The sequence below is a fragment of the Argentina anserina genome, chromosome 2 (assembly GCF_933775445.1).
Source record: "Argentina anserina chromosome 2, drPotAnse1.1, whole genome shotgun sequence".
NCBI lineage: Eukaryota > Viridiplantae > Streptophyta > Magnoliopsida > Rosales > Rosaceae > Argentina > Argentina anserina.
The window spans coordinates 2,141,183-2,155,439 of NC_065873.1; the positions used below are offsets into that span (position 1 = coordinate 2,141,183).

General features: G+C 37.4%; 3 protein-coding genes across 3 annotated transcripts; 2 read left to right on the forward strand and 1 right to left on the reverse strand.

Moving 5' to 3' along the window:
• Nucleotides 1-1,714: 1,714 nt before the first annotated feature.
• LOC126782659 (leucine-rich repeat protein 2-like) lies at nucleotides 1,715-4,458 on the forward strand. Its single transcript, XM_050507955.1, has 7 exons — nucleotides 1,715-1,938; nucleotides 2,044-2,176; nucleotides 2,280-2,351; nucleotides 2,537-2,680; nucleotides 2,772-2,843; nucleotides 2,943-3,014; nucleotides 4,171-4,458. Exons 1-7 carry the CDS (start codon nucleotides 1,848-1,850, stop codon nucleotides 4,235-4,237), a joined length of 651 nt encoding a protein of 216 aa, XP_050363912.1. The 5' UTR covers nucleotides 1,715-1,847; the 3' UTR covers nucleotides 4,238-4,458.
• Nucleotides 4,459-6,534: 2,076 nt separating this feature from the next.
• Nucleotides 6,535-8,652, forward strand: LOC126782655 (uncharacterized). Its single transcript, XM_050507950.1, has 4 exons — nucleotides 6,535-6,942; nucleotides 7,038-7,260; nucleotides 7,811-7,935; nucleotides 8,159-8,652. Exons 1-4 carry the CDS (start codon nucleotides 6,613-6,615, stop codon nucleotides 8,249-8,251), a joined length of 771 nt encoding a protein of 256 aa, XP_050363907.1. The 5' UTR covers nucleotides 6,535-6,612; the 3' UTR covers nucleotides 8,252-8,652.
• Nucleotides 8,653-10,167: 1,515 nt separating this feature from the next.
• Nucleotides 10,168-12,056, reverse strand: LOC126782648 (uncharacterized). Its single transcript, XM_050507942.1, has 2 exons — nucleotides 11,955-12,056; nucleotides 10,168-11,656 (listed from the first exon to the last, which is right to left on the reverse strand). Exon 2 carries the CDS (start codon nucleotides 11,508-11,510, stop codon nucleotides 10,449-10,451), a length of 1,062 nt encoding a protein of 353 aa, XP_050363899.1. The 5' UTR covers nucleotides 11,511-11,656; nucleotides 11,955-12,056; the 3' UTR covers nucleotides 10,168-10,448.
• Nucleotides 12,057-14,257: the final 2,201 nt, after the last annotated feature.

Sequence of the window (14,257 nt, forward strand, 5' to 3'; positions counted from 1 at the left end):
GAGCAACCAATTATGCCAGTCTCTGTGGGTTTGAAGGTAAAGCCAAAACTGAGCAACGCATGTTGGTATTGGCCAAGTTGGAATCCTAATCATTCCATCCATGGGCAATCAATATTTATTTGTTAGTTTGTTACTAGTGATTGCCTGCCAGAAATGTCATTCTTCATTCACATGGGAGGTGCTCTGTATCATCAAATATACAAAATTCATGCTTAAATTATTCTATGGACGATTTTAGAATCAGGTGACGATCAAAGTCAAATTGAAAACTGCAGTGATCATGTTTTTACCTCTGGGGAGAGTAATATTATGGGTAAAAATCATCTAAAACAGTTACACTTTAAAACACGATTAAAATACGAAACAGAAGTGACACATAAAAATATAAATTAAATGAGACCAAACTTGAATGCCGATAGTGTCATGGTTCGGAACAACAAAATTATGAGCAACATAAACTGCAACTTTCATGTTAAAACGATGACCAGGTACGACTTTTTGAATATACTAAACATAGATAGTAGAACACTATGAACATGGTACATAACTCAACTCTATTATAATCCATAAACTCTATAAGGTGGTTGTTGTCTCGCTTTTGTTCTAGAATCTCTCGATGACTATAAACACAAAGTTAATATGTGCCACACTAGAATTGAATGTGGTAAAATCTATTTGTTGCAGTAAACACTACAACCAATCTTAGATCATGTTCTTAATTCGGCTTAACTGTCATCGAAAATGCTCCATATTTGTGCCTTCAACTTCATCACAATTCACAAGACATGGGACATACAATGTAATCACCTCATTACTTCATTAGTGATCTTTTAGCAAATTTTGAAAGCAGATCTGTTGAACACTTTGAACTTGAACATGATGGGTTGAATGGCCCTAGTACTAGATGGGTGATGCATGCCATAACATGGGAGGACATGATGTTTAGTGTTTACCCATAAAAACAGAAACTAGTTGTAGTTGAGAACAGAATACTTACCAAATGTCCCCACTGTCTCCAGGTCTTCACTTACTATTTCTGTGTTTCCACACCAACTCTCCCTGCTTCCACTCTCTGACTGAGTCTCAACAATTTCCTAGATTCCCGTCATGTGTCCCCAACTCAACCAATCCAACCATGCCAATCTTCCATACCCCTTTCATTTTCCCAACTCTCATATTTCCCCCACAACAAAACTAATCTTACTTTGATGTAACAATTCTAATTATAAAATTATGAAGCTTTTACTTTAAGATAGATTTATGAGTAGGTTTAGTTTTTTTCTATGAGTGGGTTTAGTAGGTTTAGTTGATGCCAAATAAACTAGACTAATATATAGTGAGTCCCTCTAACTAAGACTAATTCAGAACTAGCCTATGACTATTCAGACTTTTTTTTTATTCACGGCAATGATTTGTCCCCTTTGAGACCTTCATTTATAAAATCAAGTGATTTGACATAAAAAAAATGATCAAGAACTAACTGATGGCTTTGATCCTACACTTCTAATCAAACAAACAAAAGAACTCTGATTTTCCTAACCGATAGATCACATTCATCACAAGTCTTTTACGAAGACTAGTCACACAGGTCGGTCATGAGTTTCCCACTAGTTTCCAATTGGCCTGCTTTCTCTTTCTTTCACTCCCAAAGTCTCCGAAGACTGCGAACAGCGTTTATATCACTAATCCTAGTCTCTTCTCCGAAACGCACGCCATAACTGTTTTGGCTTGGACTCAACTTTGGTTCTTTGAACTACTTCACCTTCTTTCTTCCCTTTCTTTGGTTTTATATTCTCATAACTCCTTCCATTTCCTCCTGCTCTCTCTCTCTCTCTCTCTCTCCAAAAATGGTTTCTTCTTCTTGTTCTCTATCTCTCATCTCTTTCTCTCTAACCTTCCTCTTCTTCCTCTCCCCTGCTTTGTCTACTAACTCTGAAGGTACCCACTTTACTTGATCCCCTCTGATTTGCTCTACTGTGTTTGCTTTCAGCTCTGTTTTTGTGTATTGGGTTTTGAATTTATGTGGGTTTTGATATGTTTCAGGAAATGCTTTGCATGCTTTGAGAAGTAGGCTCAATGATGCCACCAATGTTCTTCAGAGTTGGGACCCAACTCTGGTCAATCCCTGCACCTGGTTCCATGTTACTTGTGATGCCGACAACCATGTGATCCGTTTGTGAGTTTAATCTCTCTTTGATTTCGAAATAGGGTGTTTGTTGTTAAAGATTGAACTTTAATGTAATTTTTGTGCCTGATTGATTTTCCTGTCTTCAATTTAGGGATTTGGGCAACTCTAACATTTCTGGGTCTTTGGGGCCAGAACTTGGGCAGCTGAAGCACCTTCAATACTTGTATGTTTCCCTTACTCAAACCAAGTTGCTTATGCTTTTTAGGGTTTGTTAGAAAATAGCCTTCAACTAAATTTAAACTTTCTGGAGATACCTGTAAAGAGAACAATTCTTTCAGTTTTTAATTTGAAGTGATTGATTGCACAATTTGTGCTTGGAAGTAATTGAAAAGGGCTTGTGAATTTCAGGGAGCTTTATAGAAATGATATAGGAGGTAAAATCCCAAAGGAGTTGGGGAATTTGAAAAACCTTGTTAGCATGGATTTATATGGCAACAGATTTGAAGGGCGAATTCCAAAATCTTTCTCCAAGTTGAAGTCACTCAGATTTCTGTGAGTATTCTTACAATGATCGGCTAGACTATTTTATCTTCCATAAATTCCACTTTCAGCTCACTTCAGAGTATGGTTGCAAATGATGCAGGAGGCTAAACAACAACAAACTATCAGGATCTATTCCGAGGGAACTCACAGCCCTATCTAACCTCAAAGTTTTGTAAGTCCCTAATTTTATCTGAGTGGCTTTTGTATTCTTGAACTAATGCGTTTTGTTTTTACTTTTTCCTAGAAGTCTTATGAATTATTTTTCTGTCAGTGATGTTTCAAACAATGATCTATGTGGAACTATTCCAGTTGATGGCCCGTTTAGCACCTTCTCGATGGAAAGGTACTGCTTCTATCACTGCATGCAATTAACTCATTTTTGTTTTCCTAGAAAGAAACAAATTTGTTTTGAGTTTGCTAGTCATTGAAAGAAATCCATAACTTTCATAGTGAAGAGTAGAAAGATACAAAATTTTGTTATATAATCTGTATATTCGTTCACCAGGAGAATTTATGCTTTACAGTGGTATACTGTATACATACTTCAAGTCTGATAGCACTAGATGCTGTAAAGCTGTGCTGAACAGTTGTGTGATTTGATGACTGATGAGCTGCAGTACAAAAGACATCTGTCTTAGTGTGTGTGTGTGTGTGGACTAACTCTGCTCTGCTCAACGTTGAGACTTGTGTCTTGTTGCACCAATGTGTCTTGATTCTTGACACTGTTAGGAGTTCCATACTGATGCAATCCTGTATTAGATTGATACCATTTTCCAATCGTATTGAATGGGGTATTTTCATACTGCTTTGCTGCAATGGGTGCTACACTGCTAATAGTCATATGATAGGAACCAAAGATACGTTAGTGATCCTTCGGACCACAAAAAGAAAAGAAACATAAGGGTTTAGCCATCTTTAGAGCAATAATGCTTGATGACTTGGCTGGTAAAAATCTGTTCTTTGTCGAGAAGTCCTCATGCATTTCAAATGTTCTGCAAACAAAAAATATTTTAAACCCAATGCCTTTTGCAGCCCATGCTGATACTATGAGGCCAGATCACAGTGTACTCATATATGTGATCTGAATCAGATCTTAATTCTTGGCAAAAAAAAAAAATCATATGAGGTGTATCTAGCTAATAGATAGCTTTTAAGTCACTGATTCTGGTTTTGTTATTTTACCCCTTTTTCTTCACCGAAGGGGGAGAGTGGAGTTGAATTACAGAACTGATAGAGCCCTTATTGGAGAGATGGCTTACCAGTCGACCTAATGTTAGTTGGCTTGGCTTGGCTAAATAGTGAAGTTACACTGTAGTTTAGTGTATTGAGATATCATTGATCCGAATGAATCATAAGCTATCAGCAAAACATTTATTTTCATAGTTCAATCATGGTTCTTAATGTCAGGCTTGTATGTACACCAAAGTATTATAATTTGTGAAGAAAGCATCTATTGTATTGCAAGTATCTAATGCATTTTCCTTATGCTTCTGTTTCAGTTTTGAGAACAACAAACTTAGTGGCCCAGAGCTGCAAGGACTGGTACCATATGACTTCGGATGCTGAAGAAATCTGGAATTCATCGATCATCCTTTCAACGACAGGAATATTTGTACTATAAAGGAAAAATGTTTGTGTCTCTAATTATATTATGTATCTGACACTAGCGCATTGTTAATGTGAGGATATGAATGCAACACTAGCGCACGGTTAATGTGAGAATATGAATGTAACACTAGGGATATGAGAATAAAATTATTCTGAGATTGGAACGTTTAGTTCAATAACTTCCTTCTGCGCATTGAACCACAGTAGTTTTCTTTGGACTGTTAGGGCATCTCCCACCATATGCTATAAAGCCATATTTGCCTTGTGTCACCATAGGTCAAATACAACAATCCCAATATTTGAAAATGGTCTTCGGCCAAAGGCAGGCCAAATTTGACTACCCAATTTCATAGGGCATATGGCGGGTCTCACTGTTATTATGTTTTTCATTTTTATTTTATATTACCATTTTAGCATTTAGGAAATAATTATTTTATTATATAAATGTATTTTTTATAATGTCTTTAAATATAAAAACTATTACATGGTATTAACCTCGTTGTGATTTTTCATATGAGTCTAATATTTAATGTGTTAATAATTTTGTGCTTAAATTGTTTTTTTGTATGATGCATACCTATATATGTTATTGGTAAGTAATTTGAATAATTTATCGGTAGCCTGGTTAAAACTATACTTGAAAATAAATTTCAAGTTGGGAAAAAGAGTACTAGGAAGTGAAATACAAGAACATAAAAAGCAAAAAAAAAACAAAATTCATAAAATTAACATAAACATAAATTAATATTCCGGTAAATTAACATCAGTTATTTAAATATTTATATTTTTTTTCAAAAATAAATTTAGCCGTTTCTTGCTGTTACATATATAAATATATATATATATATATACATTTATTTATATAAAGTCAACTAGTCAAATTAGTCATTTTTATGCAAATTTGAAAATATGGCCTATGGTGGGAAGTTGAATTTTTAGTGATAGAGTAAAAAAGCATTTTTGAGAGAATATGTTTATTTTGGTAGGTTATATTAGTTTAGCATGTAGCCTACGGAGGGAGATGCTCTTAGTGCCCAATTTGGTGACCATACTATCCAAGATTCCAGGTTAACGATGCTGATGGGCTTTGTGAGTTGAGTTTTGATTTACAAAATTGCTCCTGCTCAAAACTCCAGCAATCTCACAATGACTTACAATTTGCTCAGACCTTGATTTACAAAATTGCATGCATTTGGACTCCTAGTTTCTCTAACAAGCCAAGTATGAGAGCTGAACATCGTAGCTAGAACTTCACATTCATACCAAGCCAAAGCTGACATCAACACTCGTTTGTGCGAGTTTCATACTACATGGAACTTTGACACGTTTGTTCAACTTCTCGGATTGTCAAGACAATTGAGCCTTGAATCTCACACAACTCACAAGCTCGTCGACCTTCTCAACCAAATGCTCTTCTTCCCTAGAATCGCAACATCACATGTCCAGATGCTTCACGCCGACGGCGAAGGCAACGTGTAGTTCTTCTAACACGTGGCGAAAACTTGTTGGAAGAGAGGACACGTGTTGGGTAAGGTGTCACACCTGACTTTCTGGAATCTGCTCCAATTATAATTGTAGTTCAAAACAGATGCCGACATGATCACTCTCTGCGTCTTCACAAACTAAACATACTCGCTGCCTCCTTGCTCCATCTTAAGTTTATTTTTGAGGTAAAAAAAAACAGAGAGGAAAAACGTAGATTGATCCAAGGAAACAGGTAAACTCCAATTTTCGACAAAGAAACTTGCATTTCTTCAACATCAACACAATTGTCCATCGTTTTATTATATAAATAAACTCCTCACCATAATATTGGTAAAATTGTGAGATGTGGTCATACCGTTATGATAACAGCTCTATATAAGAGTAAGATTGTAAACGCGCACCTAAAAATGGTTTCATCTTGTTTCAGGTTTCACTCTTCTTTTGATTTCATCTGATTCGAATCAAGTAAATGAAAATGGTTAAAATAAATACTCTGTTTAAGTAGATTGTTTTTGAGGTTGCTAGGACCTTCTATATGAAAGAAGTTCCAAAACAAATTACAATCTAGAGTTCAAAGTAGTGAATGTGTTTCTAGTTTCTACACATAGCAAAGCGAGTACAAGTCTCTCTTTGTAGACGCGAGACTATTCCTGCTACCATTTCTCTCAGCTTCTAACAAACTCCCCCCAAACTTTGGCAAAAGACCCAAAAACCACGCTCTCCTATATAAACACCAACACACACGTTTCCTAAACCCTCTCTCTCTCTCTCTCTCTCCCAACCTAAAACCCCCAACACAAACACAACACAACCTCAGAGCGACCGAACAACCAGACCGAACCGCCATCATGTCCGGCGCTCTGAGAAGAAACACAACCCTCACGCGCCTTTTACATAACCAATCCGTCAATCGCCGCCGCTCCCCGGCGTCCCAATTCCAGTCCAGAGCCTACCTCCGCGGCGCTCCCAACGCCTTCTTCCGTAAACCCAAACACAACCACTCCCTCTTCCCCTCCGCTTTCTTCTCCGCCAAGCCCTCTTCCTCCTCCGCCGCCGAAGCCGCCGAGACCTCCACCGGCCTCGTCGCCTGGTATCTCGGCCTCGTCAAGAACCGCCCTGTTCTCACCAAGAGCGTCACCGCCGCCCTCATTTACACCGCCGCCGATTTGTCCTCCCAGGTCAGTTCTGTCCCTCAACCCTGTTTCCGTTTTTTAATGTTTGATCTTTCAGTTTGAAGAATGTTTGGTTTTTTAATGTGGTCGTGTTTGATCAGACGATCGCGAAATCGGATACTTATGATCCGGTGAGGACATTGAGAATGGCGGCGTATGGGATGGTGATCTTGGGGCCTTCTCTACATTTCTGGTTCAATTTCATGGCCAAGACTTTCCCCAAGCGCGATATGTTTTCGACTTTGAAGAAAATGGCCATGGGGCAAGGAGTTTATGGTCCTGCCATGACTGTTGTTTTCTTCTCTGTCAATGCATTTCTACAAGGTAATGAAGGTTTCCATCTTTTAGTGATGAATGTGTTTGCGAAGGTTAAAGGAATGTGTAGTTTGCTTTTGGTTCGATTTCGTGATGATTTTGAAGTATTGGTTTTGAACAAAAGTGTTACCTTTGCTAGTTTTATGACTGCAAGCATTGAGTTAAGCAGGTTGGGTTGCCGAATGAGCTTTGACAAAGGTTTTAACACCTCTATATAACAAAGGGTGTTAACTTTGCTACTTGAACTGTTTAGTTTACCCTTGTGGGCTATTGAATCTAAACAGAGAAATAAGTCTTGCTGTTTTGAGTTTTGAATAGTGACCTTCGTGTTTAGCTTTTGGAACCTGTTTGTAGGGTCCTTCTGTGGCATATGTTGAGTAATGGTATAGACATATGGTGAATGATTGTTTAAGCTTGATGTTAAGTAATAAAGTTGCGTATAGCGTATCATGTTATAATGAACAAAGTCTGCTTAAACTGGTTTTATACCAGACAAGGGGTTCTAAACTAGTTACTATGAGGTGAGATCTGACTTGGTTGCTGTGATTTTCAATATCAGGTGAAAATGTTGGAGAAGTTTTTGAGCGTTTAAAGCGAGACTTGGTACCTACATTGTTGAGAGGTGTTATGTACTGGCCAGTATGTGATTTTATCACATTCAGATTCATTCCTGTCCATTTGCAGGTAATGTGAAAAATCATTGTTCATTTTCTCTCCTTTCAAACATTCTGGATTTTGGAATTGCTTTAATTCAAAGGGGTGTGTTTTTTTTTCACGCAAACAAACACGTCACCTGCCACCTACAAAACTTTGGTATTTGGGTTATGAGCCAGTTAAGTTTGGCACCAGGTTAAAACTATCTGTGAATTACACTTCTGAATTTTTTTTTTATGATCTTATTTGACAGACATTAGTGAGCAATGGATTTGCCTATCTATGGACCATATATTTGACGTACATGGCAAACCTGGAGAAAGCAAGTTCAATAGCTATTGATTGACCGTAGTTGCCCATTCTTTTTGCTCGTCTTCAAGATTTATACTTTTCTCCATGAATGTGCTGGAAGTTGCTCATGATGCGACATAGTAAACCCTGGCAGAAGTGCTAATGTGACATCCATGGCCAAAACATGTTTGAAGCTGAAGCTTTGACACTCTAATTTTGAATTAGACCGAGTAAATTCATTGGTGATCATGTGTAGCTACTCAAAGATTCTTGCACAATGTTTTTATGTTAACGGAGCAATTTAGAGGTTTTGTAAAGTGTGGGGTAATGTTTTTTGAACTCAGATAGCAATCTATGTTGTTGGAAAGAGATGCTTTGAACTATCAGTTAGCAATCTGTGCTCTTGGAAGAGATGCTTTTAAGAGTACTGAGTACAGATATTGGCTGCAGTCCACTGGGATCATTATAATTTGAAACGGATTGAGATCCTAAGATGAAGTTGCGATTTCAATGGAGATATTAAATATGTCATCCATTCTCAGTTGTAGCGAGGACAAACTACTAAGAGCCAAGTGCACATAACCTTGTAAAACTCAGCAGATATGATTTGCGAATTCTGTTAATCTGAAAGCAAACACAAGTGACAGTGCTATGAATGAGGCAATGAGCTTGATTTTAGAATGCCAATCGTTCTTCAAGTCTTGCGATGTGTCACGCTACGGCAGCGCATATTAGTTCAGCATTAGATACCGAATCTCAGAATACAATTAGTTACAACTACAAAAACAGAATAAAAGACCAACGCAAAATCACCAGTTTCCTCAAAATTGGTTGATCAAAGATTTCTTAGGCAAAATCACGAGTTTCTTCAAAACTAGTTGATTAAAGATTTCTTCGAAATTGTATAGCCAGAAAGACCAACACCCAGTTTTTTAAATGGTGCTTAACTGGCTTGTGCGATCAATGCTGTATGAGATCCATGTAGAAAATAGAATTAACTTTGGTTTTTACAATTATCTATCGACATTATTCAGATGTCAATGGATCCCTGAGTTAAATGGTCCCCGACTACAGTTGGGGGCAATACAGAAGTGAAGTGGTAGAACATAGTTATCGATTACCATCATGCATACATATCCATTACCTTGTTTTCAAGAATGTCCTTAACTGCAACAAGCAAGCAAACAAACAACAGGTATTCCAGCACATAATCAACAATCCCGGCAGTCATTCCTAGAAAAAGGAAAATTTCCATACTAAAATCTCTTCAAGATCAAACTATGGATTTAGCCAGGATAAATTTTGAAGCAACCCTATTGGCCCAGAGACACATTATATATCAACATATGGAATATAAGTATTGAGCTCAAAATAATGCTGGAACTAGAAGCAACTAATATGCTTCATGGTGAAAATCTCACCGGTTTGAACTACAGCTTTGCTTGCTGTCCAAGCTGCCTTCACCCTTAAGGTGTTCGTATGATTTGTCTCAAATCAAAACATAGTTTACATGGCCTTGGACAGTTGATTATGATAAGAAGTGCAAACGCAGTTATAACAGGTGAGCTAAAGAAAATCATTGTGTATAAATTGGAAGAGAGAGATATAGAAGCAACAAATTTTTAAAGGAAGAACCCTCTATTTTTACATGGTTGGATTAGCGTAAACTGGTTGAGATTATTGACTATTATACTAAATTATCACAATGCACCATATGCGCTAAGAGTGTAAGACATGTATTATTTCCAGCGCCTCTTACTCAAAAATACTCCAGAAAATATGTTACGTGAGCAGGCAGATTCAGCTCTTAAGAGGAATAAGACACTAGAATTGAATAAGGTAAGCACCAAGCAGAGGAAGAAGTTTATCTAAGTAGTATGAATAACGTTTTCCCATAACTTGGCCAATAAGATGGAAACAGAACGAACAGTACTCTCAGAAGTGTCAAAATCTTCCGACACTACCAATCTCTTTCTTGTGTCAAAAAGTTTACATTTCAATATATTAACATGCCTCCTCCATAACAATTATCAAGCCTATATCTAAATGCAACCTAATGAACTCTATCTACGGGTTCCCATAATCTAAAACTTATTTCATATCGCAAATTTCAAAATTGGATAACAGCTAGGAACTAAAGTACCATGTAAGGTTAAAGAATTAGTTCAGAAAAAACTGAACCATGAATATATGAGGGTGTAATCTGATGTTTCATTATCTCATCGACGCTAATTCTGTGTACAAGGCTGTTTTCACTCTTCAGAAGCTGGCAAAAAAATCTTCTCAAGCTGTGTGGCCCAATCTTCACCAAGTATTTGGGGGTTCAACTCCATTGCTGCACGAAAATCTACCATAGTAGCATAACTTAATTCCCTTTGCATTTCTGGTCGACCAGTCATCCCATTTGAACCATGGATGTACAGACTATTCTGTTGATTGAAATGATCTTTTTCATGCCTACTCCCAGCTAACCGAATACAAGGTTCAATCAACCTCTTCAGATAAGCATCTAATCCATTATTGAAGAGGTTAAGACAGTCGGTTGAAACAGTCATACCCTCCATCTCCAACTTGTGCTGCAAACGAGCTCTTAAAGATCTTGTATCAGGTAGCTCACCACAGTTTTGACAAGTCTCAGGGCGGTATGCACCACCGACTGATACAGTATGAAGAGACTTACGTGATCCACCCAACTTCATAGATATACCAAGAGGAGCTGTTACAGGACTTCGACTTTGAATACCTGGACTTCCTGCATCCTGTTCAACCTCTTCTCCATCTTCTACTGATGCAACTTCAACTGGAGGCCTGCTGCCAAGAGAAAGCAATTCATGCTGCTCTTGCACTTTGGGAAGTGGTTCTTCGGAAGCAAAATTTTGGGGCTTTCCATTTGGCACCAAAGGAATTGGACGATCCCTGAACTTTCGGTGGTCTCGATTAAGTGGCGAGCGGACCTTGCGAGGGGACTTAGGAAATCCATCTCCATAAATCGATTGAAGGCAGCTCCCAGGATACCCATTCTCAACTTTAGCATTAAGTGTACTTCCCGCTTTCCTAACTCCTCTCAAGGGTGGAGCTTTTGCTAGGCATGCATTCTTGAGAATCGACTTTATAAGCCGATTATGCAGATGAATATTTTCCCTCCCAATAGTTTGATTGCAAAACCTGTCGAACTCACACTTGTTAATCTTATAACTAAACAACCTCCTGATCATATCAAAGTATCTCTCAGCTCTCTGCTTCCCAATCTTCTGAATAATCAGATCCTTCAGCTCCGAAGTGTTGATCCGAGAATAGCTTTGATTGGGAGTCATCTTTTCCCCTCCCACCTCCAATAAAGTACCAAAATCAGATCCTCAGTTTCTCATTGAAACCTTCATTCTCCAGCAATACCCAGCTGCCAGAAAACAAGATCTCCAATCCAAAACCTAAAACCCTTATCTCCATATAGTGTCTCCACCTGTAGTACACCGAATTCACATCAGAAAACAGAAACCCAGAATTTCTCAATCAAAATAAGCAAATCCCATCTCCAATTCCTGCTAAAAACAACTTTAATTACATAAACCAATATTGCAACACAAGTAAAATCTCCACTATTTTCCAAACTTCATTGATAATAAAAGTTACTAAAGAAATTCAGACATTCACCTAAAGATAAGGGAAAGCTAAAATTGAACAGATTAAGCAGCAATTTGCATAAGTTAAAAAAACCAAATAGCCAAATTGAGCAGAGAATGAAGATTAGAGACGCAAACCTGAGTTGAATGAAAGCCGATGCTCCTGGGTTTGGCCTGGTCGAGTTTTAGTTTGTTTTTTGTTTTGGGTTTGATTGATTTGGAAGCGGAGCTACATATCGGTTTATGTGTGTTATAACAAAGGACAAGACCAAACAGGGATTAAGGAAGTGAAGCGCTTTTTGTGTTTCGTTTCGAAGCTTTCTAACGTCGTACGACGGCACGTGCGGTCGTGCGGAGCTTCTGAGTTGAGACACTTAGGACCCATTTGTTTGCGCCTTTTTTCACAAAAATCGTTTTCACTATTCACGTTTTCTTTGGGGGGTTTTGGTTTCCCTCCATTTGTCCCAACTTTGATACTATTTTGTAACAGTACAAATAAAAAAAAAATTAGTCACTACTCTAATTTTTAGTAATCCGACAGTTTAGTCATTTATGTTTTAATTTCAACTTATTTTTTCTAATTCTAAACAATTTGGTCATTCCGTTAAATCTTCATTTAATTACACTATTAAGTTGCTGACTTAATAAACATCACAAAAGAGGGGAAAAACCACTTAACGGTGCAATTAGATGGAGACTTAACGGAATGACAAAATTGTTTAGAATTTGAGAGTATAAAGAGTGATTAGTTTAAATTAAGACATAAAAGACTAAAATGTCGAGTTTCTAAAGTTTAGAAGAGTGACCAATATTTTATTATAAAAATAAAATCAATATTTTCCACTTACTTTCACAGTTTCAGATTCGGATTTTGGCGAGAGATTTGAATGTATCAAGGCGTATATTCTGCATATTCACGAGAAGTATCAAGGCGTATATTCTGATAGTTTAACTGGATATTAGTTCACTGATCATTTTTTAGCTTGACTTCAGTTCATTGATGATCAAATGTACCTGACCTTCAACAATCAGGACCTTTGCATTTCTCTTTTGAATAAATGATTGAATCTAAATAGGATACTGCATTGTGATTCAGTCCCAGCTTCTGCAGGTTCTTCAGATTTGGAAATTTAGAAAGTAGGGATGCTGATGAGGCGAAAGCAGAACAGAAATTTACATGACATTGGAGGATATCCAAAACCAAAAGAGTCCCAAAGAGGAAAGAAGGGACAAAACTTATTTCATGTCACAGTTCAGCTTAAAAGAACCAACCTTTACCCACCTTCACAATCTCATTCCTTCTTCAGATGCCAGTAGAACTGGTAGGTAGGTGTTAATAGATTGGTGAGGTCCGTGAAGGGAACATCAACAGATGTCCTGGGCTTCACAATCAATCAGGCTCCTTCAACTTTGGAGTTAAATGCCAACTGACTACAGTTGAGTGCCTTTACATAACTAACTTGAGTTAATACAGCATTCAGAAAGCAAGCTAGGCTGGAGAAGTCATGCATTGAGCTTTTCAAGCTATCATCAATAGAAGTATCACAGAACAAAATAAGGCATTCAACATTAGAACTTGGAGACAGGCACATCAGTTAACATTAACTAGGGCTGAATACTAAAGAAAATGGCTCCATGCAACTGCAGCATTTGGTGTTGCAGTGTCGCTTCCATGAAAAAGCAAAAGGAAAGAAAACAAAAGGCCTTTTTAAGCTGCTTCACGCCTTCACATATAGTCCTCAAATAACTTTATCTTCATTCAGAAGACTATATCTTTGTCATAGATTAATTCTAATTTCTGATGTAAAGATGATCCTGATTCTTCTACTTTTGCTGCCTACGTCAAACCAACCAAGAATGTGAGCATGCACGTTTTTGAAGAATCACCAACCAGACAAATATCATGGAAGGAAAGCAATATTGAGCTCAAAGTGATGGTTACATCCTACCCTGAAGAACCAAAATGCTCAGTAGTTAAGGATTACAGTTGGCCATCATTGCTCAAATACACATATCACTACTAGAAAATTGAAGCAAGCCCACAATCAAAGATATACATTATGATGGAATCGGAACTTAGACACCTGAGTGTGCCAAGAACTACATATATGAATGTCAGCACAGGTCAAAGAATAACATCACATGGACAAGGGAAAGAAAGAACAAATAATGATTCAGGATAGAACTATCTACCCTAGATAGTTTAATTGGTTAACAGAGATACAGCTGTATGCAATGATTTTTTCTCGAGTTTGAATCTGTACTCATGAATGGTAATACAATACCGTGCACAAATTATGACTTGTGACCAGCTATTTCCAACAGACTCAGGAAAACTAAGTTGAGTTTGACATTATAGATTGCAGATTTTCACTTTAACAGTTGAGAAGATAAACTCAAATTAAATGAAGATAAAGGAAAAGTATATTCCATATAAATAA